Raw genomic sequence first — 24,758 nt, 5'->3', positions numbered from 1 at the left:
GATAGAGGGAGAGAGAGATAGAGAGGGCAGGAGGGATTGAGGGAGAGAGATAGAGAGGGCAGGAGGGAGAGAGAGATAGAGAGGGCTGGAGGGATAGAGGGAGAGAGAGATTGAGGGAGAGAGAGGTAGAGAGGGCAGGAGGGATTGCGGGAGAGAGAGAGATAGAGAGAGGGCAGGGAGGATTGTGGGAAAGAGTGATAGACAGATAGAGAGTGCAGGAGAGATTGAGGGAGAGAGAGGTAGATAGAGAGGGCAGGAGGTATTGAGGGAGAGAGTGATAGAGTGGGCAGTGGGATTGAGAGAGAGATAGACAGGGGAGGAGGGATTGAGGGAGAGAGATAGACAGAGGGCAGGGTGGATTGAGGGAGAGAGAGATAGACAGATAGAGAGGGCAGGAGGGATTGAGGGAGAAAGATAGATAGAGAGAGAGGGCGGGAGGGATTGAGGGACAGAGAGGACTGGAGGGATTGAGGGAGAGAGAGATAGATAGAGAGAGAGGGCAGGAGGGATTGAGGGAGAGAGATAGAGAGAGAGGGCAGGAGGGATTGAGGGACAGAGAGATAGATAGAGAGAGGGCAAGAGGGATTGAGGGAGAGAGGGGGAGATAGAGTGAGTGAGGGAGACAGAGAGGGATAAGTGGGAGAGAGTGAGGGAGAGAGAGACAGAGGGATAAAGAGAGAGATAGGGATAGAGACAGAGGGATAGAGTGGGTAAAGGAGGGAGAGTGTGAAGGAGAGATCTGGAGGAGAGAGGGGAGTGCAGGCAGGGAGAGGGGGAACGGGACAGAGTGAGATTAGAGCGGAGCTGCTGTTGGAGGATCGAGTGGAAAGGAGCTGGAGATCTGCGGGTCCGGATGAAGTGTCCGGAGCAGCCGCAGGTGCAGCGGGTAAGAGAGCTCTGCCAGGCGCTATCTAAATGCAGTCCTCTGCCGTATGAACTGAGGATGGAGGGGGTGGTAATCATTGCCCTTTGATTGGATCTCCTGTTGCCCCTCGGCCCAGGCCAATGAGCACGCTGTAATCATTGACAGCCTGGCTCATCCTCCTGAGCACATTAACTGTAGTGTCACCCCTTTCTGAACTAATTCCGGGAAAACACATCAAAAGGGTTTACGTCGGACAGACTATGGTTGGGATTTTAAAAAAATACTAGTCTATAACAGCAATGATGATTCTTCACTAACTCCTGGGATCATCAAATAAGTTAAATATTGAATAAACTTACTCAAAGTTCCCCAATTCCACTGCTTAATGGACTCAGTTTAACAAGCGACACTAACTAGGTCTCTACACTTTACCAGAAACCACTATTTATTCCAAAGCTTCTAATCATAGAGAAACAAGATAACCCTCTGCAAGTTTAAACCAACAGTGTCACCCACAGGCTGCCAGGCAGATACTAACAACTTCACATTGATACTGGCCACGGGGCGTTGGGGGTTGGGGGAATAGGTGGTGGGGCGTAAGGAGAAACCCCCTTCAACACCAGTCGGTCAATGAGACTTCTTCCTGCTCCTCAGAGTATTCTTCAATTTTCTTATTTCCGGGTCCTTACACGACGCACACAGGACACCTTACAAACTACTAGGTCCAACTTTCAGCCATTGCTTCGGAATGTAGTAACAGGAGTAGCCCATTGCAGGCTCCCTACCATTCAACAGTCACGGCTGATCTAACACTTCAATATCTTTTACTCTTCATTTATTACTTGTAACCCTGTATGTCACAGGAAATCAGAAATCTATCAATCTCTACCTTCAACACACTCGGGCACTGAGCTCCCACAGTCTGCTGAGTAAAATAAACTCCCCTCATCTTACAACTACATTGTTTCCCCTTTAGTTTTAAATTGGAACGCCTGATTCTAGACATCCCAATGAAGGGGAAACATCTTACCTGACCCTGCATCTATCCTATCTGTCCCTTTACGCAATTTGTAAATTCAATGAGATCATTTATAGAGTCATGGAGATGTACAGCATGGAAACACACCCTTCGGTCAAACCCGTCCATGCTGACCCAGATATCCCAACCCAATCTAGTCCCACCTGCCAGCACCCGGCCCATATCCCTCCAAACCCTTCCTATTCATATACCCATCCAGATGCCTTTTACATGTTGCAATTGTACCAGACTCCACCACATCCTCTGGCAGCTCATTCCATACCATACCACCCTCTGCATGAAAAAGTTGTCCCTTAGGTCTCTTTTAGATCTTTCCCCTCTCACCCTAAACCTAAACCCTCTTGTCTCCCCCACACCAGGGAAAAGACTTTGTCTATTTATCCTATCCATGCCCCGCATGACTTTATAAACCTCTATAAGGTCACCCCTCAGCCTCCGATGCTCCAGGGAAAACAGCCCCAGCCTGTTCAGCCTCTCCCTGTAGCTCAAATACTCCAACCCTGGCAGCATCCTTGTAAATCTTTTCTGAACCCTTTCAAGTTTCACAACATCTCTCCGATAGGAAGGAGACCAGAATTACACGCAATATTCCAACAGTGGCCTAACCAATGTCCTATACAGCTGCAACATGACCTCCCAACTCCTGTACTCAATACTCTGACCAATAAAGGAAAGCATACCAAATGCCTTCTTCACTATCCTATCTACCTGTGACTCCACTTTCAAGGAGCTATGAACCTGCACTCCAAGGTCTCTTTGTTCAGCAACACTCCCTAGGACCTTACCATTAAGTGTATAAGTCCTGCTGAGATTTGCTTTCCCAAAACGCAGCACCTTCCATTTATCTGAATTAAACTCCATCTGCCACTCCTCGGCCCATTGGCCCATCTGATCAAGATCCTGTTGTAATCTGAGGTAACCCTCTTCGCTGTTCACTACACCTCCAATTTTGGTGTCATCTGCAAACTTCTTTGAAACTCTAGTGAATACAGGTGCATGTGCATCAGTAATGGCTCATTTCCCTTTGACCAATTCATCCGGGAGAAAGTGAGAACTGCTGGAGATCAGAGTCGAAAAGTGTGGCGCTGGCAAAGCACGGCAGGGTCAGGGAGCGTCGAGCATTAGCTGCCCGAAACATCGACTGTCCTACTCCTCAGATGCTGCCTGACCCTGCCATGCTTTTCCAGTGCTACCCAATTCATCTGTTTCACTATTTTTTCCAAGGACATAAAGAATACCTCGACATGCTTTTGCTGAAATGTAGGTCGGGCCTGTACAGAGTTAAACATTTCCTTACCAGACTTTACATCATGGTTAGGTTTCTCCTCTGCAGTGTACATCAGTACATGGCTGTTCCTTAAAAAAGAATTGACGAGGATGGCTACATCATTTCAGGGCAATTCATTTGATACTTATTGTGAATTCTTTTGGTGACTGTGGGTTCTTGCAATGTACAGATGATCAGGAGGTTTTTACACATGGATCTAAGATAACTGAACAGGTTGGAACTGGAAACAAGTTACAAAGGCACAGAGAGAGAGAGGCCAGAGGTTATGGTGTTGATCTCTCCAGCAGGAGCTGACCTTTCTATTAAGTAACAAAAACCTCAATTTAAACTTGAAGAACAAGTTCCCCTTCCTGCTGCAGTTGCTGTGATGATAAATCAGGGACATTCTCCAAGTGAATCAGTCACTGTCTATGTCTTACAAACCAGCGGAAGCCTCCAGAGAAAGACAACTGAACAGCAAGGGCCTGGTCAGCTGAAGGAGGATTATCACAACATCAATATCAGGAAGGAAAAAATGAGGACTGTAGATGCTGGAGATCAGAGTTGAGAGTGTGGTGCTGGAAAAGCACAGCAGGTCAGGCAGCATCCTGATCCAAATTGTGACGGTCTGAATGTAGTCCAGAACTTATGCAGGATCAGTTGGTTCCGTAGGCAGGTACTGAGGAACGAGATGAGGCTGTGGTAGCAAGTTTGCTTCAGGGCATGGCTGAAGAGCCTCAGAGCAGAGGAGATGACCTGGGGGGGTACAGTGAGAGAGAGGGATTCACTGAGATCCTTATAGAGAGAGGAGGAGAACTTCTTCAGGGTAGGCATCCTTGGAAGAGGATTCACAGTCAGGTTGAAATCAATTTGGAGAAAGTGAGAACCGCAGTTGCTGGAGATGAGAGTCGAGAGTGTGATGCTGGAAAAGCACAGCAGGTCAGGCAGCATCCGAGGATCAATATCAGGAAACAAAGATCACAGATCTGACTTTCCAGTTTTCTATTTTCCTTATTCGTCTGTCTAAGTCTGTATATGTGTGTGTGTGCAGGTGTGTGTCTGGGGAGGTTTATCAGGAGATTAGAGTTTTAGTTAGGAGTGTTATATGCCAATAGTTCATCTGTTCACCTATTGATATAGACTAATACTTGTAAGAAATAGTATTGCTTGGTTAGTACAGAAACTTGGTTAGTGCTTTCTACCAACCATGTTCTTTGAGTCAGGTAAATTAAGAAACTGTGGGTACCTTAACAAACTTCAAAATTTGGTAAGATTCTGGAACACTGCGGTTTGATTTATGGTGGGTTCTCCCAATGAGTCATAACATCTAGAAATGTGCCAATGTAACACCTTTAGAACATAGAACATTACAGCGAAGTACAGGCCCTTCGGCCCTCGATGTTGCACCAACCTGTGGAACCAATCTGAAGCCCATCTAACCTACACTATTCCATTCTCCTCCATATGCCTATCCAGTGACCATTTAAATGTCCTTAAAGTTGGCGAGTCTACTACAGTTACAGGCTGGGTGTTCCACGCCCCTACTACTCTCTGAGTAAAGAAACTACCTCTGACATCTGTCCTGTATCCATCACCTCTCAATTTAAAGCTATGCCCGCTCGTGCTCACCGTCACCATACTTGGAAAAAGGCTCTCCCTGTCCACTCTATCTAACCCTCTGATTATTTTATATGTCTCTATTAAGTCACCTCTCAACCTTCGTCTCTCCAACGAAAACAGCCTCAATGCCCTCAGCATTTCCTCATAAGACCCTCCCTCCATACCAGGCAACATCCCAGTAAATCTCCATGGAACCCTTTCCAAAGCTTCCACATCCTTCCTATAATGTGGTGACCAGAACTGTACACAATACTCCAAGTGTGGCATGCTTTATTCGAAAGGGGAGGAAGACAAAAAAAAGGTAACTATTGGCCAGTTAGCTTAACATCTGATTACTGGGGAAATGTTAGGAAATGTTAAAAGATTTAATAACAGGGCATTCATAAATACATAATATGATCAAGCAGAGTCAGCATGGCTTCATGATGGGAGTTCATACCTGACACATTTAATACAGTTCTTTGAGGAGGATAGATAAAGGGAAACCAATAGATTTTATACATTTGGATTTGTGAAAGGCATTGGATAAGGTACCACACAATAGACTCCTTAATAAGAAACAAAGACATGGTGTTGGAAGGAGTACATTAGCATGGATAAAGAATTGGCTAGTAGAAGGGGAGTTGATGACCTCATGGTTTTATCGCTAGACTATTAATCCAGAGCTGGAAATGTGTTGCTGGAAAAGCGCAGCAGGTCAGGCAGCATCCAGGGAACAGGAGAATCGACGTTTCGGGCATAAGCCCTTCTTCAGGAAGGCATCTGCAGACCTCACTTTCTCCTATTAATCCAGAGACCCAGGTGATATCCTAGGGACTTGAATCCCCACCATGGCAGATGATGGAATTTGAATTCATTGAAAATCTGCATTAAGGGTCTAATGATGACCATGAAATCATTGCTGATTGCCAGGAAAAAGCCACTAACATCCTTCTGGGAGGGGAAGCGTCTTACTCAGTCTGGCCTACATGTGACTCCAGACCAATAGTAATGCTGTTGATGCTTAACTGCCCTGGGCAGTAAATACTAGCTTCACCAGCAACATCCATGTCCCATGGATTCATGAAGGCTAGGTCATGCCTGACAAACCTCATAGCTTTTTGGACAGAGGTAAGTTGTTGAATGTTGTTTATATTGACTTTTAGAAGGCTTTTGATAAAGTCCCACACAAGAGACTGTTAGCTAAGGTGGAAGCCATGGACTTGAGGGCAATTTACTGACATGGATAGGAAATTGGTTATGTAGTAGAAAACACAGACTTGGAATAATGGGAATGTACTCAAATTGGCAGCAAGTGATTAGTGGTATCCCACAGGGATCTGTGTTGGGGCCTCAATTATTCACAATATTCATTAAACGCTTGAATGATCGCATGAACAGTCAAATATCGAAATTTGTTGACATCACGAAATTGGGCAGTGTTGATGACAGTAGAAAATTTCACCAGGTTATTGATCGATTAGGTGAATGGGCAAAGCGTGGCAGATGGATTGTAATAGAAGCCAGTGTGAGGTTATCAGTTTTGGAGTTAAAGGGGTAGATATGGGCATTTTTTAATAGGCACAAAGTTAAATATAGTGGATGTCCAATGAGATTTGGGGGTTTGGTGCACAGCTCTTTATAATGCCACAAACAGGTGCAGTAAACAGACTAGTGGAATGTTGGCTTTTGTATCTAAAGGGCTGGAGTATAAGGATGTGGACTTCATACTGCAGTTATACAAAACCCCAGTTAGACCCCAGTCCGAGTACTGTGAACAGACCTGGGCATCACACCTCAGGAAGGGCGTTTTGACTCTGAGGGAATTTCAATACAGGTTTACAGGGATAATACCTGGGGTCCATAATTCTTTACAACATATATTAATGACTTGGATGAGGAAAGTGAATGTACCGTCACCAGGTTTGTGGGTGACGTAAAAGTAGGTAGAAGGCAAGTGGTGAGGATGATAAACAGAATTTTCAGAATAATATAGACAGGTTAAACCAATCAGCGTGAACTTGTCAGAAGGAATAAAATGTGGGAACATGTGAGGTTATGCACATTGTCAGGAAGAGTAGAGGAGCGGAATATTATTTAAATGCAGAAAGACTGCAGAAAGGAGTCACGCATTTAAGAGGGAAATGAGGAGGAATGTCATCTCTTGGGGGTAGGGAATCTGTGGAATTCTTTACAGCAGGAGAGATAACTAGAGCTGAAATCCCAGTGAGTCAGTAACAAGAGTCTGGATTTAAGAATCTAACCATGACCATTAAACTTTTCAATTGTTGCAAAATCCCAAGTGGTTCTCTAATGTCCTTCAGGGAGAGAATCTGCCATTCTTACCCAGTCTGGCCTACACGTGATTCCAGACCCACAGCAATATGGTTGCCCTCTGGGAAATAAATGAATTTTTTTAAAAATCAAGGTTGGTGTAGACAGATTTTTAATTAGGAAGTGAATAGGAGAAAGTGAGGAACTGCAGATGCTGGAGATCAGAGTCGAAGAGTGTGGCGCTGGAAAAGCACAGCCGATCAGGCAGCGGGCTTATGCCTGAAACGTCGATTCACCTGCTCCTTAGATGCTGCCTGTTGGACTGAATGGCCTACTTCTGGTCTGATGTTGTATGGTCTTACTTACCCAGAGTATCAAGTCTCTCTTGTATTTCTACCAAACCCAAATACTGTGCAAGTCCTTTAATAGTTTCTATTTTCTTAGCTTATACTGGTTCAGTAGTTAGCACTGCTGCCTCACAGCGGCAGGAACTCTCAGGCACCTACGGTACAGTTTGCACATTCGCCCCATGTCTGTGTGGGTTTCCTCTGGGTGTTCCAGTTTCCTCCCACAGCCCAACAATGTGTAGGGCAGATGGAGTAGCCATGGGAAATGTAGGGTTACGGCGAGAGTCATAGAGATGTACAACATGGAAACAGACCTTCAGTCCAATCCGACCAGATGTGGGCGGCACGGTGGCACAGTGGTTAGCACTGCTGCCTCACAGCGCCAGAGACCCGGGTTCAATTCCCGCCTCAGGCGACTGACTGTGTGGAGTTTGCACGTTCTCCCCGTGTCTGCGTGGGTTTCCTCCGGGTGCTCTGGTTTCCTCCCACAGTCCAAAGATGTGCAGGGTCAGGTGAATTGGCCATACTAAATTGCCCATAGTGTTAGGTAAGGGGTAAATGTAGGGGTATGGGTGGGTTTCGCTTCGGCGGGTCGGTGTGTACTTGTTGGGCCGAAGGGCCTGTTTCCACACTGTAATCTAATCTAATATCCTAAATTAATCTAGTCCCATTTATCAGCATTTGACCCATATCCCTCCAAACCCTTCTCATTCATATACCCATCCAGATGTCTTATAAATGCTGTAATTGTACCAGCCTACACCACTTCCTCTGGCAGCTCATTCTATACATGTACCACCCTCTGTGTGAAAAAGTTGCCCCTTAGGTCCCTTTTAAATCTTTCCCCTCTAACCCTAAACCTATGCCCTCTAGTTCTGGACTCCCCCACCCCGGGGAAAAGACCTTGTCTGTTTATCCTATCCATGCCCCTCCTGATTTTATAACCTCTAAATGGTCACCCCTCAACCTCCAACACTCCAGGGAAAATAGCCCCAGCCGATTTTGCCTCTCCCTATAGCGCAAACCTTCTAAACCTGGCAACATCTTTGCCAATATTTTCTGAATCCTTTTAAGTTTCACAACATCCTTCCCAAAGCAGGAAATCCAGAATTGCATGCACTATTCCAGAATTGGCCTAACCAATACCCTGTACAGGCACAACATGACCTCCCAACTCCAATACTCAATGCACTGACCAATAAATACAAGCATACCAAATGCTTTCACTATTCTATCTACCTGCAACTCTATTTTAGAACATAGAACAATACAGCGCAGAACAGGCCCTTCGGCCCTCGATGCTGCACCGACCTGTGAACTATTCTCAGCTCATCCCCCTACACTATCCCAAAATCATCCATGTGCATATCCAAGGGTTGTTTAAATCTCCCTAATGTGGCTGAGTTGACTACATTAGCAGGTAGGGCATTCCACGCCCTTCCCACACTCTGTGTAAAGAGCCTGCCTCTGACATCTGTCTTAAACCTATCACCCCTCAATTTGTACTAATGCACCCTCGTACAAGCTGACGTCATCATCCTAGGAGAAAGACTCTCACTGTCCACCCTATCTAATCCTCTGATCATCTTGTATGTCTCTATTAAATCCCCCCTTAGCCTTCTTCTTTCCAATGACAACAGACCCAAGTCTCTCAGCCTTTCCTCATAAGACCTTCCCTCCAGACCAGGCAACATTCAGGTAAATCTCCTCTGCACCTTTTCCAATGCTGCCATATCCTTCCTGTAGTGGGGCGACCAGAACTGTACACAATATTCCAAGTGCAGCCGCACTAGCGTTTTGTACAGTTGCAGCCTGATATTGTGGTTCTGGAACTCAATCCCTCTACCAATGAAACCTAACACACCGTACGCCTTCTTAACAGCACTATCCACCTGGGTGGCAACTTTCAGGGATCTATGTACATGGACTCCAAGATCCCTCTGCACATCCACACTACCAAGAATCTTTCCATTGACCCAGTACTCTGCCTTCCCAAAGTGCATCACCTCACATTTAGCTGCATTGAACTCCATTTGCCAACCCTCAGCCCAAGTTCCCAGTTTATCCAAGTTCCCCTGCAGTTTATGCAGTTTATCCAAGTTCCCCTGCAACCTGTTATTTTCAAATAACTATGCACCTCCATCCACTCCAAGGTCTCTTTGTTCAGCAACTCTCCCCAGGTCCTCAGTGTATAAGCCCTTGAGGTAAAAAATCAACCGTGATCATATTGAATGGCAGCAGATTTGTAGGGCTGAATGGCCTGGGGAGGATGGTTCTGGGTGGGGTGCTCTTCAGAAGGTTGGTGTGAACTCGGTGGGCTGAATGGCCTGTTTCCACACTGTAGGAATTCTATGAAAAACTCTGACTTTACTTGTCGATTTAAACAACTTGGCTTTTGTAATTTCTTGCAAGTTGATTGGTACAACTCTGCCACCTGCAGGTAATCTCTAGCAGTTACCATCGCCATTTCTCAGTTGCAGTACAGAACTTAATTTTTACTTTAATTAGAGTCCTGGAGTCATAGAGATGTACAGCATGGAAACAGACCCTTCGGTCCAACTCGTCTATGCCAACCAGATATCCTAAATTAATCTAGTCCCATTTGCCAGGATTTAGATTTTTAAATTATGTTGGATTCCCTACAGTGTGGAAACAGGCCCTTCGGCCCAACAAGTCCACACCGCCCCTCCAAGGAGTAACCCACCCAGTCTTGTTTCCCTCTGACTAATGCACCTAACACTATGGGCAAGTTAGCATGGCCAATTCACCTAACCTGCACATCTTTAGATTGTGGGAGGAAGCCGGAGCAAACCAATGCAGACACGAGGAGAATGTGCAAACTCCACACAGACAGTCACCCGAGGCTGGAATTGAACCTGGGACCCTAGGGCTGTGAGGCAGCAGTGCTAACCACTGAGCCACCATGCTGCCCAGTTGGCCCATAGACCTCTAAATCCTTCTTATTCATATACCCATCCAGATGCCTTTTAAATGTTGTAATTGTACCAGCCTCCACCACTTCCACTGGCAGCTCATTCCATATACGTACCACCTTCTGTGTGAAAATGTCCCTTGAGTCCCTTTTAAATCTTTCCCTTCTCACATTAAACCTATGCCCTGTAGACATAGACTCCCCCACCCCATGGTATTAGACCATAAGACAGGGGTGGGGAACCTGCAGCCGTAAGGCCATTGTGTGTGGCCTTTTGACTGAATCCAAATTTTGCAGAACAAATCTTTTAGTTTTTATTAATATGCTTTTTTTTGTCCTTTATTATTTTTATTTTAATCTTAAAATGAATGTATTTAAAATACCAGACAGCGAAAGAAAATTCAATGAAATAATCCTTACAGACTGACCGCCACAATTAAAAAATTGGTAAGTCATAAGGGCTATTTTGACACCTGCTATCCTCATGATTTAGTTATAATGAGACTGTAGAATGTACGTTATCTTCCCCGCCTGAAGTGTGGCACCACTACCGCCCGAGGCTGGTTGGCGAGAGCCTGTGGTTATCCAGTACGCCAGTGTTTATCAACTTATGACAACAGTGCACGTGGCATTCCAACAGAATCCCCATGCCTTCGGCAACATGCACAAAAAATGCTTTCTTGCTTTTCAACCACTTATTGCTGCAAATCTACATTCTCCTACTTAACCAAAATCAAGATGCCCTTAAGGTCACAAATGACAGATACCCATCTCGAGGATCAGCTAAAACTGCAGACCTCCATGCTGCAACCAAATATTCAAATGCTTTCCTACAAAAAGCAGTCACAACAAAGTCATTAAAAGGTTAGTTAATTTTAGAATTAACTTTTTTTCTTTTTAGTTAGTACATAGTAGTTAGATTTTTACAAAATAATGTGAATTTTGAAGAATATATAATTGAAGTTTCTTGGATGCGGCCTTATTAGATTACAACTAACATAAAGCGGCCTTCCGACATGAAAAGGTTCCCCACCTCTGCCATAAGACATAGGAGTAGAAATTGGGCCACTCAGCCCATCAAGTCTGCTCTGCCATTCAATCATGGCTGATACGTTTCTCCACCCTATTCTCCCGCTTTCTCCCCATAATCCTTGAACCCCTTGACAATCAAAACCTATCTATCTCAGTCTTAAAATATACTCACTGTGGCCTTACCCGTGATCTTGGGTTCATGTCATGTACATGTGACCCCCCCCCGTACTGTACTGTATCTCTAACATCTTCCTCACTCTCCTGTTTTAACACCATCACCTTGATAAATTGTTATGTTCTCTCTACCTTAGCGAGTTTGTACACTTTGGATTACTTGTTACTTTGGTTAGACTCTCGGCATGTGACCTTTATACCTAGCATGTCATTCCAGCTCTTTGGTTTATTTCCAGCACCACTTAATTTTTAATTTTTTGTAATTATCTCTCGGCCACAATCGGATTATAGATCATCCCTTCACTTGTTATTCAGCTGTTGACACTTTACTCACACCATCTGGCACTTTTGATCACCTGCAGAGACTTATTATTCGGCCTGTTGGCACCTCACTCACACCATTTGTACTATCTTTCGATCTCTCTGCCTATATATTCTGTGGGTAAAACCAATGACTGGCTGTGTGCTTCCCTTCACTTCTCCTGATAAAGGGGCAGTGCTCTGAAAGCTTGTGATTCCAAATAAACCTGGTGGACTATAACCTGGTGTTGTCTGACTTCTGACCTTGTCCACCCCAGTCCAACACCAGCACCTCCACATCCTGACTGCCAGAACCAGGTTAAATAAACACTGACCAGGTTTTTACACTTAACAAAAAAACTAATTAGAGGTATATCAGTCCAAATCACAGAAAGATAAAATTTGAATCACCAGTTTTATATCTCTGCTAGTTTAAGCTCTATCCCCTTCCTAATCCCCTATATATATACCTGTAGACAGATATTGTTATGGGAGAGAGAAAATACAGGGAAAACAGTTCAGCCAGAGCAGTTTATAGGATTAAATCAAGTTCCCTTTTGCTTCTTCCAAGTTCTTTTGATCTCCGAACTCCTTATCTTCAGATCCATTCAGTGCCACCCACTGACACAGGCGGACACACACTCAGACACACAGACTCAGACACACACACAGACAGAAATGTAGATCCTTTTTCTCTCTCAAGGAAAATATAGTTTAAAATAGTGAACTTTTACAAACTTTTATAAAGACATGAACTGTTTTGAAGTCCTGTAACTGGCTGGTCTTGAACACTGATCGTGTAGATGTGACAAAGTGGGATGTTTACACAGCTGTTGTTCAGTGAATGAAAACGGTGCAGGTTTGCTCGCTGAACTGGAAGGTTTGTTTTCAGACGTTTCATCACCATACTAGGTAACATCTTCAGTGAGCCTCCGAATGAAGCAGTGGTGGTGTGGCCCGTTTTCTATTTATGTGTAGGTTTCCTTGGGACGGTGATGTCATTTACTGTGGTGGTGTCATTTATTGTGACATCATTTCCTATTCTTTTTCTCAGGGGGTGGTAAAGGGATCCAAGTCAATGTGTTTGTTGATAGAGTTCCGGTTGGAATGCCATGCTTCTAGGAATTCTCATGCGTGTCTCTGTTTGGATTGTCCTAGGATTGATTTGTTGTCCCAGTCAAAGTGGTGTCCTTCCTCATCCTTATGTAAGGTTACTAGTGAGAGTGAATGAAAATGCTGCAGTTTTATACTGGAGTCTCCAAGAGAGGAACTGACTGCAGCTCATGAAGTTAGTGATCTGTTATTGGGAGATTGCTGGGATTCTATTGGCCAGTTTGAAAAGGAACAGAGTTGGGCATCTTAGGATGGCAGTGTCTCTTGATCTTTGTGTTGAAATTCCCTGCTCTTTTTGTTGGTGTTGAGTTTCTTTGTAGACATCACTTTGAGAAAAGATAAGGAGACCAATATTCTAGTTTACCCTGTGGTTTGTCAGAGACTCTTTTCTGAAGGTGGAATTGGGCAGAGAGTAATCTGGACAGGCATTCTCCCTGGGGGTTGAGACAATCTTCACCACTATTTCAGAATCACCCTTTCAGGAATACAATTTGGATGGTCTCGGGATCTTGGTATTGACACTTCTTCATCTGGGATTATCTTTTCAAGACAGTGTCACAGTTTCTGTATCCACAGTTCAACATCATTTTAAAAAGTCAGTTCTAGGAGATTCCACACTGGACACAGACCATGTTTCAATATTCTGAATATGACATTTGCTGGATATAGCATCAAGTAACCTTCTAATCAATGCCCTCCAACCCTGAACCTTTATTAATGATACAAATTAAGTCCAGCACAGATCCTTCACTCATCACAGCTTGCCAATGAGAAAATGTCTTAGTTATCCCTACTCTTTGCTTCCTGTATGTTAACTAACTCTCTATCCATGTTAGTAAACCATCCCCAACTCCATCAATCTTTCTCCTGCCCATCAGTCTATTGTCTGGCATCTTCACAAATACCTTTTTGAAGTCAAAGTATACCACATCTACTGGTTGCCACAGTAATTACATCCTCAAGAAACTAACAGATTTGGTGAATTTGATTTCATTTTGTCAAACGTATTTGACTTTCCTAAGCTCATTGTTATGATTTCCTTATCACAACCAAGCCATTTGGTAATACAATATAGAACTTGCTGGAAAACAGACATATTTTTGTCAAAGCCCTTCATCTGACACATCAGGACATTTCAAAGGAATACCAACTCAAGAACAAAGTCAACATGTATACTGTAAGAGAGGAGGGTACTGATTGTTAGAGTCATCGTCATGGAGCATTAATGGGGAAATTAATGAGAGGAGGGAAGCAGAGACAGAGTCAGAAGCTATTAAAGTTATGCTTAAGAAAGAGTACTGACCATTATCCAATTTGAATTGAAACAGTTCATTTATTACATTCTGCGATTTATTTCATTTTGCAAGTGATTTCTGCCTAGAATGTACAGTGCTGCTCATACACAACACAGTATTTTCACTTGAATATGCTGTTACAGGTGGCAGGACAAGTTGAGACAGTGCTTAACAAAACATGCAATATCTTGGGCTTCATTAATAGGAGCATAAAGTACAAAAGAAATAAGCTATGCTGACCTTGTATAAGTCACTTTTTAGAATTCAGCTGGGGCGTTGTGTGTAGATATGGCACCACACTTCTGAAAGGATGTTAATGTCGTGGAGAGAGTGGAAAGGTGATTTACAAAAATGGTTCCAGGAATGAGAAATGTTACAAATATGTAATGATATTTATGGACTATGTGGAAAATTTGGAAGATATGGAACAGTTTGGAGATTTCTGTTTTGGAAAGGGTTTCATTGAGGAGAGTTGTGGGCTGTAAGCCACCTCCTGTTTGCAGAAACATCATGTGACTTCGTAGAAAGCAGCTCTGCAAAGCTTGCAAAGAGATGAGATAGGGTTTATTGCCTTTCATAATGGAAAACCTCACTTTAAAAAGATCAGAGAGCCATTATGTGAAGTTACCTAGTGACAATTTCTACAATTGGAATTTTGTTTTACAAATCCAGGTAGAGACAGTAGACACCTCAGAAGCTGAAAGTCTCTCTCCTGGCATTATTTGCTCAGTAGAAGTTCATTGAGTCATGCAGAACAGGTTCTTTGGCCCACCATGTCTATGCTGACCTACAAACATCAACCCATTTACCTGTAACTACTCATCCAGATGCTTAAATGTTGCAAGGGTCCCTGCCATCCATATGCCCTCCTACACCCTTTGGGTGATGAATACTTTTATGCTCACTAAAACATCTAATATCTCCTCATTAATCCAAACATGTTCCAGAATTGCACCACCCCAACTGAAATCTGCACTTACAATGTCCTTCTTCGCTATGAATACAGATGAGAAGTATTCATTTAAGACTCACCCATGTCCACAGGCTCCATGCACACAGGTTACCCCTTTGGTCTCTAATAGGTCCCATTCTTTTCCTGGTAATCCTCTTGTGCTTAATATACTTAGAGAAAGTCTTGGGTTTTTCCTTAATCCCATTGGCCAAAGATATTTCATGGCCCTTTTATGCTCTCTTCATTTCCAGTTTAAGCAACTTCCTACACTATCGCATTACAACATTATGTTAATGAGCCAAAACACACTGCAGCACAGAGGAAGTAGGCACAGCAGAGGAAAATCACCTATACCGTGTATTCAAAAAGAATGGGTCCCCAATGAACACAGTCCGCCAATTTCTCAGCAATAAACCCAAACAAGCAGACAAAACATATCCAGAAACCCTAGCCACTCTCCCTTACATCAAAGACATCTCAGAAATGACTGCCAGACTCCTCAGACCTCTTGGCATCATGGTAAACCACAAACCCACCAACACACTAAAACAGCAGCTAATGCACTTAAAGGATCCTATACGGACAATGAGCAAAACTAAATTGGACAAACAGAAAGAAAACTAGCCACCAGGATACATGAACACCAATGAGCCACAAGACATGACCCACTCTCACTAATATCCCTACATACGGATGAGGAAGGACACCACTTCGACTGGGACAACACATCCATCCTAGGACAAACCAAACAGAGACACGCACAAAAATGCCTCGAAGCATGGCATTCCAACCGGAACTCTATCAACAAACACACTGACTTAGATCCCATTTGCCACCCACTGAGGAAAGGAACAGGAAATGACATCACCAACTCAAGGAAACCTAAACACATAAATAGAAAGCAGGCCATACCACCAGTGCTTCACCGGAGGCTCACTGATGATGTTACCTAGCATAGTGACAACACGTCTGAAAATGAACCTACCAGCTTAGCAAGCAAACTTACATCCAGAACCTTACCCTGAGCTACAAATCTTCTCAAAACTCACTAACTTCCTACTCTCTCTGGATTTTTGAAGGCCTCCCTTGTTTTTAATGTGTTGAACCTAACACATGCTTCTTTCTTTTTCTTTATCTTGCTCTCAAATGTTTCATTTATCAAACTCTCAAAATTTACTCAAACTCTCTTCCTGGGAACCTTATAAAAATTTCCAAATACCATTATTTCTGAATACATTGTAAAACCTTAAGAGATCAACTGTGACCAATTTCCAAAAACTTGAACCCAAAGGTTGCTTGCAATCAGAAGTGAAGTTCCACCATCAGTCTACAACTGTCCATACTTCAACATTGTTGACAGGAAATCCAGTGGATGTGAGAAGTCATCATCTTCTATCCTTTGTTTCCAGACCCTTGGTTCATAGGGGGCCTTTTCCTCTTTTTGCTTTTTGTTTTATAAAACTGTTATCTCTGCAGGGACTTGTCCTTTTGAGGTAAAAACAAGGACTGCAGATGCTGGAAATCAGAGTCTAGATCAGAGTGGTGCTGGAAAAGCACAGCAGGTCAGGCAGCATCCGAGGAGCAGGAAAATCAATGTTTCGGGCAAAAGCCCTTCATCAGGAATCTGATTCCTGATGAAGGGCTTTTGCCTGAAAGGTCGATTTTCCTGCTCCTCGGATGCTGCCTGACCTGCTGTGCTTTTCCAGCACCACTCTGATCTAGACTCTTGTCTTTTTGAGTTGTGTGACTGTGTTTGTGTGTGAGATTGGGGGAATATATATAGCTCGTGTTAACCAGAGAATGAAGTCTGGTCAAAATAAACAGATTATTTTGAGTTCATTAAAGAAGCCTCCTGGATATACCTTCTTGAAAATATTTCCTCATCAACCTGTTCAGAGAAGTATTACAGAAATGTATTACAGAGATGTATTACAGACCTCTGGAGCAAGGGACCAACTTGAACCCAAGTGTCCTTGCTCAGAGGAAGGATACTACCACTGTACCACAGGAACCCTTTATGTGACCAGTGAGGTAGTGGAATTTGATTGCACCTCCTGTACCAGCTGGAACATCATTTGGAAGCTCAGCGTGGGACCTTAGATGCAAACAACATGAAATTGGACATGGAGTAATAGAAATTGGTAAAGGATAAAAAGAGAGGCACCAGATTTATCAGCAAATCAAAACAATATTAGAAATGGCTAGAACATTCTGTCAGGTGCAGGAACTACCTGTGACTGTTTTACAATATTTAATGAAAGCTAGGCTGGTGAAATTGACAAAGCTGTTAAAGGTAGAGTTGCTTGCAAAAGTTAAGCAAGCTGAGACAGCTGAGGTGTAACAATCAGGAGTGATAGAAATGTAAGGGACCAGTTGTTTCAGGAACCAAGTTATTGCAGTTAGTTGTGTTTGAGTTATCAATATGGGAGTAGAATTGCAAAAGAGAGAAAAACTGAAACTACTTCTGACATCTGTCCTATATCTATCACCCCTCAATTTTTTAGATTAGATTAGATTAGATTACTTACAGTGTGGATACAGGCCCTTCGTCCCAACAAGTCCACACCGCCCCGCCGAAGCGCAACCCACCCATACCCCTACATTTACCCCTTACCTAACACTACGGGCAATTTAGCATGGCCAATTCACCTGACCTGCACATCTTTGGACTGTGGGAGGAAACCGGAGCACCCGGAGGAAACCCACGCAGACACGGAGAGAACGTGCAAACTCCACACAGTCAGTCGCCTGAGGCGGGAATCGAACCCGGGTCTCAAGCGCTGTGAGGCAGCAGTGCTAACCACTGTGCCACCGTGCCGCCCAAATTTTATAGCTTCAAATTGAGGGGTGATAGATATAGGACAAATGTCAGAAGGAGTTTCTTTACTCAGAGGGTAATAGGGGTGTAGAACGCTCTGCCTGCAACAGCAGTAGATTCACCAACTTTAAGGGCATTTAAATGGTCATAGGATAAACATATGGATGAGAATGGAATAGTGTAGGTTAGATGGGCTTCAGATTGGTTTCACAGGTCAGTGCAACATCGAAGGCCGAAGGGCCTGTACTGCGCCGTAATGTTTTATGTTTCTATATTCTATGTTACGTTTTATATTTCTATGTTCTATATTCTATGTTCCATGTTTCTATGTCCTATGTTTCTATGTTCCTATTTTCTGTTTCTGTGTTACATGTTTCTATGTTCCATGTTTATATGTACTATGTTTCTATGCTCTATGTTCTATGCTTCTACATTCTATGTTTCTACATTCTATGTGTCTGTGTTGTATGTCCTATGTTTCTATGTCCTATGTTTCTATGTGCTATGTTTCTATGTGCTATGTTTCTATGTTCTATGTTTCTATCTTTATATGCTCTACATTTCTATGAAAAAAATACCAGCTTTAATGAGATGTCAGGTGCAGACAAATATTCTGATGAGAAACCAAGCCATAAGCAAAAGTCCAAAAGCCTTGCTCAGGCTGGGTTAGGGCTGTGGAGACAAGTGGAAGCATTCTATGGTTTGATAATGTAGCAAATTAAAAAGAGTCATAGAGGCACAGAGATGTTCAGCATGGAAGCAAATGGGGCGACACAGTAACTCAGTGGTTAGCACTGCTGCCTCACAGCACCAGGGACACGGGTTTGATTCCAGCCTCAGGCGACTGTCTGTGTGGAGTTTGCACATTCTCCCTGTGTCAGCGTGGGTTTCCTCCGGGTGCTCCGGTTTTCTCCCACAGTCCAAGGATGTGCAAGTTAGGTGAATTGGCCATGCTAAATTACCCATAGTGTTCAGGGATGTGTAGGTTAGGTGCTTAACCAGGGGTAAATGTAGAGTAATAGGGTAGGGAAATGGGTCAAGGTGGGATACTCTTCAGAGGGTCAATGCGGACTTGGGCTGAACAGCCTGTTTCCACACTGTAAGGTTTCTATGATTCTTCTATGAGAACCTTTGTTCCAACTCGCCCATGCCCACCAGATATCCTACCTAATCTAGTCCATTTGCTAGCACTTGGCACACATCCCAGTAAACCCTTCCTATTCACATACTGTCCAGATGCCCCTTAACTGTTGCAATTGTACCAGCCTCCACCACTTCCTCTGGCAGCTCATTCCATACATGTACCACCCTCTGAGTGAAACAGTTGCCCCTTAGGCCCCTTTTATATCTTTCCCCTCTCGCCCTAAACCTATGCCCTCTAATTTTGGCTCCGCTACCCCAGGGAAAAGAATTTGTCTATTTATCCTATCCGTGCCCCTCATGATTTTATAAACCTTTATAAGATCACCCCTCAGCCTCCAACATTCCAGGGAAAATAGCCCCAGCCTATTCAGTCTCTCCCTATAGCTCAAATATCCCAACCCTGGCAACATCCTTGTTAATCTTTTCTAAGCCCTTTCAAATTTCACAACATCCTTCCTAAATAAAGTGATTGAAGGTACCAGCAAAGCAGGTTGACAAGAAGAGCTTGTGATATTCATGCATCACAATCTGAGGTTTTTATAGGTTATGTCACTGTTTTAAAAAGGTTATTCTGTGAGTTAATTGCTGATGCACACAGGCAAACATTTTGAAGCATGAGGATATAGCCAGGACACATCCACATTGAATTGGAAATGATAACGCAAACACCTTTGACCATTGGATATGGGTTTTGAGAGTGCATACCATGGATCTATTTCATGGGAAGATTTCTCTCTTGGAGGAATTAAAAACATCACTTCTTCCAGAAATTCAATTTCATGTTGAAGACTGGAGTTGCTTTCCTCACAGCAGAGAAGATTGAGATGTATAAAAGTATAAAGGGCATAAAAATAATAAACAGGAAACCTGCAATAGGGTTAGGGTTAAGGTTAGAAACCCAAGGTGGAGGGATCAGAGATGAGGGAGCATAGATTTAAGGTAAGGGGCAGAAAATTTAGAGAAGTGAGGAAAAAAATATTTCACCCAGAGGGTAGTGGGAATCTGGAACTCACTGCGTGTAAGGGGGCTGGTGTATTTAGATGCACACTTGCAATGCCAAGACATACAAGGCCATGGGCCAAGTGCTGGCAAATGGGATTAGAATAGTTAGGCAGCTGGCAGACACAGTAATAGCTGATGATGAGCTGATCCATGAAATTAAACATTTTCCCCTCTACTCCCATAAACGTCAAGAAAGATGCAAGATGGGAGAATGAAAGGAAAGCGAGGAATCAGGGAGGATCTACTGGGACCCTCTTCAGGTCAGAAATGAAGGGGGGTGCTGAGATTGGAGCTGAACCCATAAAGACCTCAGTGTCTCACAAGAACATGAGAACTAGGAGCAGGAGGAGGCCATTCAGTCTGCTTGTGTCTACTCTGCCATTTGATATGTTCATGGCTGATCTCACCTTGGCCTAAACTCCACGTTCCTGCCCTGGTCTCCATAACTCCTCAACGCATTACTAATTAAAAATCTGTATCTCCCTAAATTTACTCAATGTGAAGACAGATGCAAAATTATTGTTCAACGTCTCTGTTATTTCCCCATGATCTATAATATCTCCATTTCTCAGGTTGAACATTTACTTTAGCTACTCTCCTCCTTTTATTCACTTGTGAAACATTTCACAACCAGTTTTTATAGTTCTGGATAGTACTCTTCTAATCAACTTTTGGTTATCCTTTGCTGGTTTATAAAACATTCTCCAATCTCAATGTTGTGACTATACTTTGCACTAGGCTCTTTTTTTAATCTAATATTGTCCTCAACTTTCCTGAATGTGCCTTTCCTGATGAGGTTTTGCTTTCATTGCAATGTATTTTTTGTGAACATTTTGAACAATTTCTTTAACTATTTTCCCACTGTCTACTTGCTGTGATGCACTTCAGTGTTTTTACCCAATCAATCTTTGCCAGTTATCCCCTCATACCTCAATCACTGGTTTTAAGATTCTTGAAGAAAGTGAGGACTGCAGATGCTGGAAATCAGAGTCTAGATTAATGTGGTGCTGGAAAAGCACAGCAGATCAGGTAGCATTCGAGGAGCAGAAGAATTAATGTTTCGGGCATAAGCATCGTTTCCTGATGAAGGGCTGGCTTATGCCCGAAACGTTGATTCTCCTGCTCCTCGAATGCTGCCCGACCTGCTGTGTTCTTCCAGCCCTACACTCAATTTTGATCTCCAGCATCTGCAGTCCTCACTTTCTCCCAAAATAGTGTGATTCTTGTTAGTTTTGTAGCATTTTGGATTCTGTTGCAAAAATATTCTATAAACCCATCTTTGAGACCACTTTGGCCAGGTTTATTCATCCAGTTGATAAGAATCATAAATCCCCACAGTTGTTTTATTGTCTTTGCTAGAAACTTCGATTATATCTTGTTTTGTCGTGAAGTAACTTCCTGATAATGGTTAAGTTCTAACTGTCTCCTGGTTAATTCTGATGTGCCATTTAAATTGTTTTTTCTGCAGGCTCCAGGGCATGTTAATGGCTTGTTGGGAAATGGGTCCTTATCTTCAGATTGATCCTTTATCCCCTTATGGCAAAAATAAATCTTCAAGGAAGCTCCCGCCCATCAGTCAGGGTGGCCATGATATGCCGTTTGCGACACCTCAAACTAAACTGGACTTACTGAAATGTCAGATCCAACAGAAACTGGAGCGAGAGAAACAGGTGAAGCTCATGGCCATTTACAAACAGCAGTATCAGGAAGCTCTGTATCGCCTTCGAACGACCTACCTCGTGGAAGCTCACTCGGGATCCTACAGAAATCCCGGAATCTCTGAGCAACTTTCAGCTGATGGGTCACATGTGCAATCTCCAATGTCAGAGGATCAGGATTTAGGATGGACCCAGGTTACTCTTGGTCCACAAGGCAAAAGGAGCGCTGGCATTGACAGAGCTCACCCTCTGAGGCCCATCGATCGGAGACACTCAGGACTCAGCAACGTCTTAAACTCTGAAGGAGAGACTCCTGACTGGAGGAGTTTAATACATTTGGATGCCCCCATGTGGCCAGCTGTTACATTCAGACCATCACCACCAAAAGCACCAAGAAGCAAATGTCAGTCCAACTGGTCACAGTTAAGGAGCAGGGAGCGGGGTATGGAGCTGAGAACATCAGAAGATTCAACATCTCCAGTCCAACCCCATCAAAGGAGCAGCCAATGTAATAATTCAACCTTCAGTAAAGGGCTGGAAACCAGAGAGCTCCAAAACAGTCAGCAAAATGACAGAATCAACATAGATGTTGAGATTTCTAAGAAAGAGAGTCTTATTCAAGGAAGACTGAGGAAAATAGAAGAGGAACTGAGACTAATTCAGATGCAAAGAGATGAAACAGACGAAGAGATGGAAGATCAAAATATGGAGGAATCAATGACAGCAGAAAGAGGGGTTATGGAAAGAGAGAGATCAGAGAGAGAGATGGAGGGGTCCGGGAGAGAGAGATCAGAAAGAGAAAGAGAGAACTCAGGGAGAGAGAAGTTGGTGAGAGCAAGAGGGAGGCCAGGGAGAGAAAGTGAGAGCTCAGGGAGAGAGTGGTCAGAGAGAGAAAGAGAGTGGTTAGGGAGAGAAAGTGAGAGCTCAGGGAGAGAGTGGTCAGAGAGAGGAAGAGAGTGGTCAGGGAGAGAGAGATCAGAGAGAAAAAGAGAGAGATCAGGGAGAGAGAGGTCAGAGAGAGGAAGAGAGTGGTTAGGGAGAGAAAGTGAGAGCTCAGGGAGAGAGTGGTCAGAGAGAGGAAGAGAGTGGTCAGGGAGAGAAAGTGAGAGCTTGGGAAGAGAGAGGTCAGAAAGAGGAAGAGAGGGGTTAGGGAGAGAGTGGTCAGAGAGAGAAAGAGAGAGCTCAGGGAGAGCACGGTCTGAGAGGGAGAGTTCGGGGAGAGAGAGGTCAGAGAGAGAGAGGGCAAAAAGAGAAAGGACAGATAGAGAAAGGGAAGACAAAGAGAAAATGTTGGAATTGGAAAGAGAAGCAAAACACAGACAGAGAGATATAACAGAGAATGTAAAAGATGTTGATCATAGAACAACAAAAAGCAGCAATGAAAATTCATACAAGGTGAAAATTAGCACCCAATATAAAGGGAAGGAACTAACTGAAGACAGCTTTGATGGCGGCTCCTCAGATGAATACAGTGATCATTCAAATCCATTCGCAAATTATAAAGAGATTGCAAATGAAGAAAAGAATGACACAAAGGATGATACTGATCATACAGCACAATACAGTAACTCAGTAGAGAATGAGAGGACAGAGTGGGATGGACATTATTCGCCAGAGGAGAAAGCTCACTGTCCTTTCTGTGGCCGAAGGTTTGTTCTAGACCGCCTCGACACACATACGGAAATCTGTAAGAAAGTTTACAAACGCAAACGGAAAGTCTACGATTCAGCACAGAAGAGAGCGAAAGGAACTGATTTGGAGAATTACCAGTGCTCCCACAAGGTCATCCCAGCACCGGTAAGACAAGCCTGGATGTGGTTCATGGGTAATGGGCTCCTCTATCCAATCTTCACTCCAATTTCATTTCCTAGGCAACTAGGATTCATTTGCAAGGGAGTTGGGAATCTGAACAAGCACCTTAACACTAATATTGTCACAGGAAGGTGTCTCAGTGCTGTGGGGTTGGCACAGTTAAAGCAAGGTTTACCTGGGAAATGGATACAAAGGTATAGAAAGGCAAGGTAATGCTGGAAATAGGGAACAAAATATGAACTGAGTACATAAAGTCAAGAAAATAAGGGTTAGAAAATAGACAAGATGGAAGCTGCTAAGTGAAACAAAAACAGAGTTAATATTTTTGAGTCCAGTGATCCTTCTTCAGAACTGGTCACTGGACCTGAAACGTTACCTCTGTTTCTCTCCACAGATGCTGCTAGACTTGCTGAGTTTCTTCAGCAATCTCTGGTTTTATTGCAGATCTTTAGCATCTGCAGTTCTTTGTTTTACCTTAGCTGTTCAGTGAATACTGTTAGACAATCCCAGTACAAGGTCCATTGCGAATACGGATGGGCGAACACAATCAGCTGTCATAATTTAATTGGGAGGTAAAGGAGGACAGGACAAACAACAACATTCCAGTTCACATGGTCTTCAGATGGAGTGAGTGGGGGGCGGAATAAGGAATGGAGGGGAGATTCAATATTAGGTAAACAATTACAGCTGTAAGGATGGTTGATCTATTACAGGGTTCATCAAATGAGGAATCTGGGTTGAACTGGGGAATATTAAAGGGGCAATCACTGCTGGGAATGTACTACTGACTCCCTAAACAGTCACAGGATACTAGCAAACCTGGAGGGAAATCTCTGAGAAGGACATGAAAACAAGGGCAGCAATAGGAGGGATTCTGACCAGCCGAATATTAACGGGAATAAGGTCAGTATAAAAGTTGAGAGGGTACAGAATTCATGACATGATCAGGGGAACATTTTGTAGTTAATCCCTCTCAAAACCAGCAAGAGGTGGTTTGTGACTTTGCTTTAGGGAATGAAGCTGGGTATCAATGGGAGAGCATTTCGGTAACAGTGAACATAATAACTACAATACCTTAGAAATTACAATAAATACTTGCCTAGCCATCCCACACAATGTTAAAAGTTGGGAAAGGC

The 24,758-nt window shown here is 43.5% G+C and overlaps 1 protein-coding gene across 1 annotated transcript in view; it reads left to right on the top strand.

The window, feature by feature from the left end:
• Positions 1-534: 534 nt before the first annotated feature.
• Positions 535-24,758, top strand: part of LOC122554870 (uncharacterized) — a 29,211-nt gene continuing 4,987 nt past the window's right edge. Inside the window, exons 1-2 of the mRNA XM_043700218.2 lie at positions 535-886; positions 21,621-23,607. Of these exons, the coding sequence (XP_043556153.2) occupies positions 21,631-23,607 (1,977 nt within the window). The 5' untranslated portion in view covers positions 535-886; positions 21,621-21,630. The remainder of the gene's footprint in view (positions 887-21,620; positions 23,608-24,758) is intronic.

The sequence above is a fragment of the Chiloscyllium plagiosum genome, unplaced genomic scaffold (genome assembly GCF_037043375.1).
Source record: "Chiloscyllium plagiosum isolate Xiang-an unplaced genomic scaffold, Cpla_swu_hap1 HiC_scaffold_8, whole genome shotgun sequence".
Lineage (NCBI taxonomy): Eukaryota > Metazoa > Chordata > Chondrichthyes > Orectolobiformes > Hemiscylliidae > Chiloscyllium > Chiloscyllium plagiosum.
This window is presented reverse-complemented; position numbering and strand designations above follow the sequence as displayed.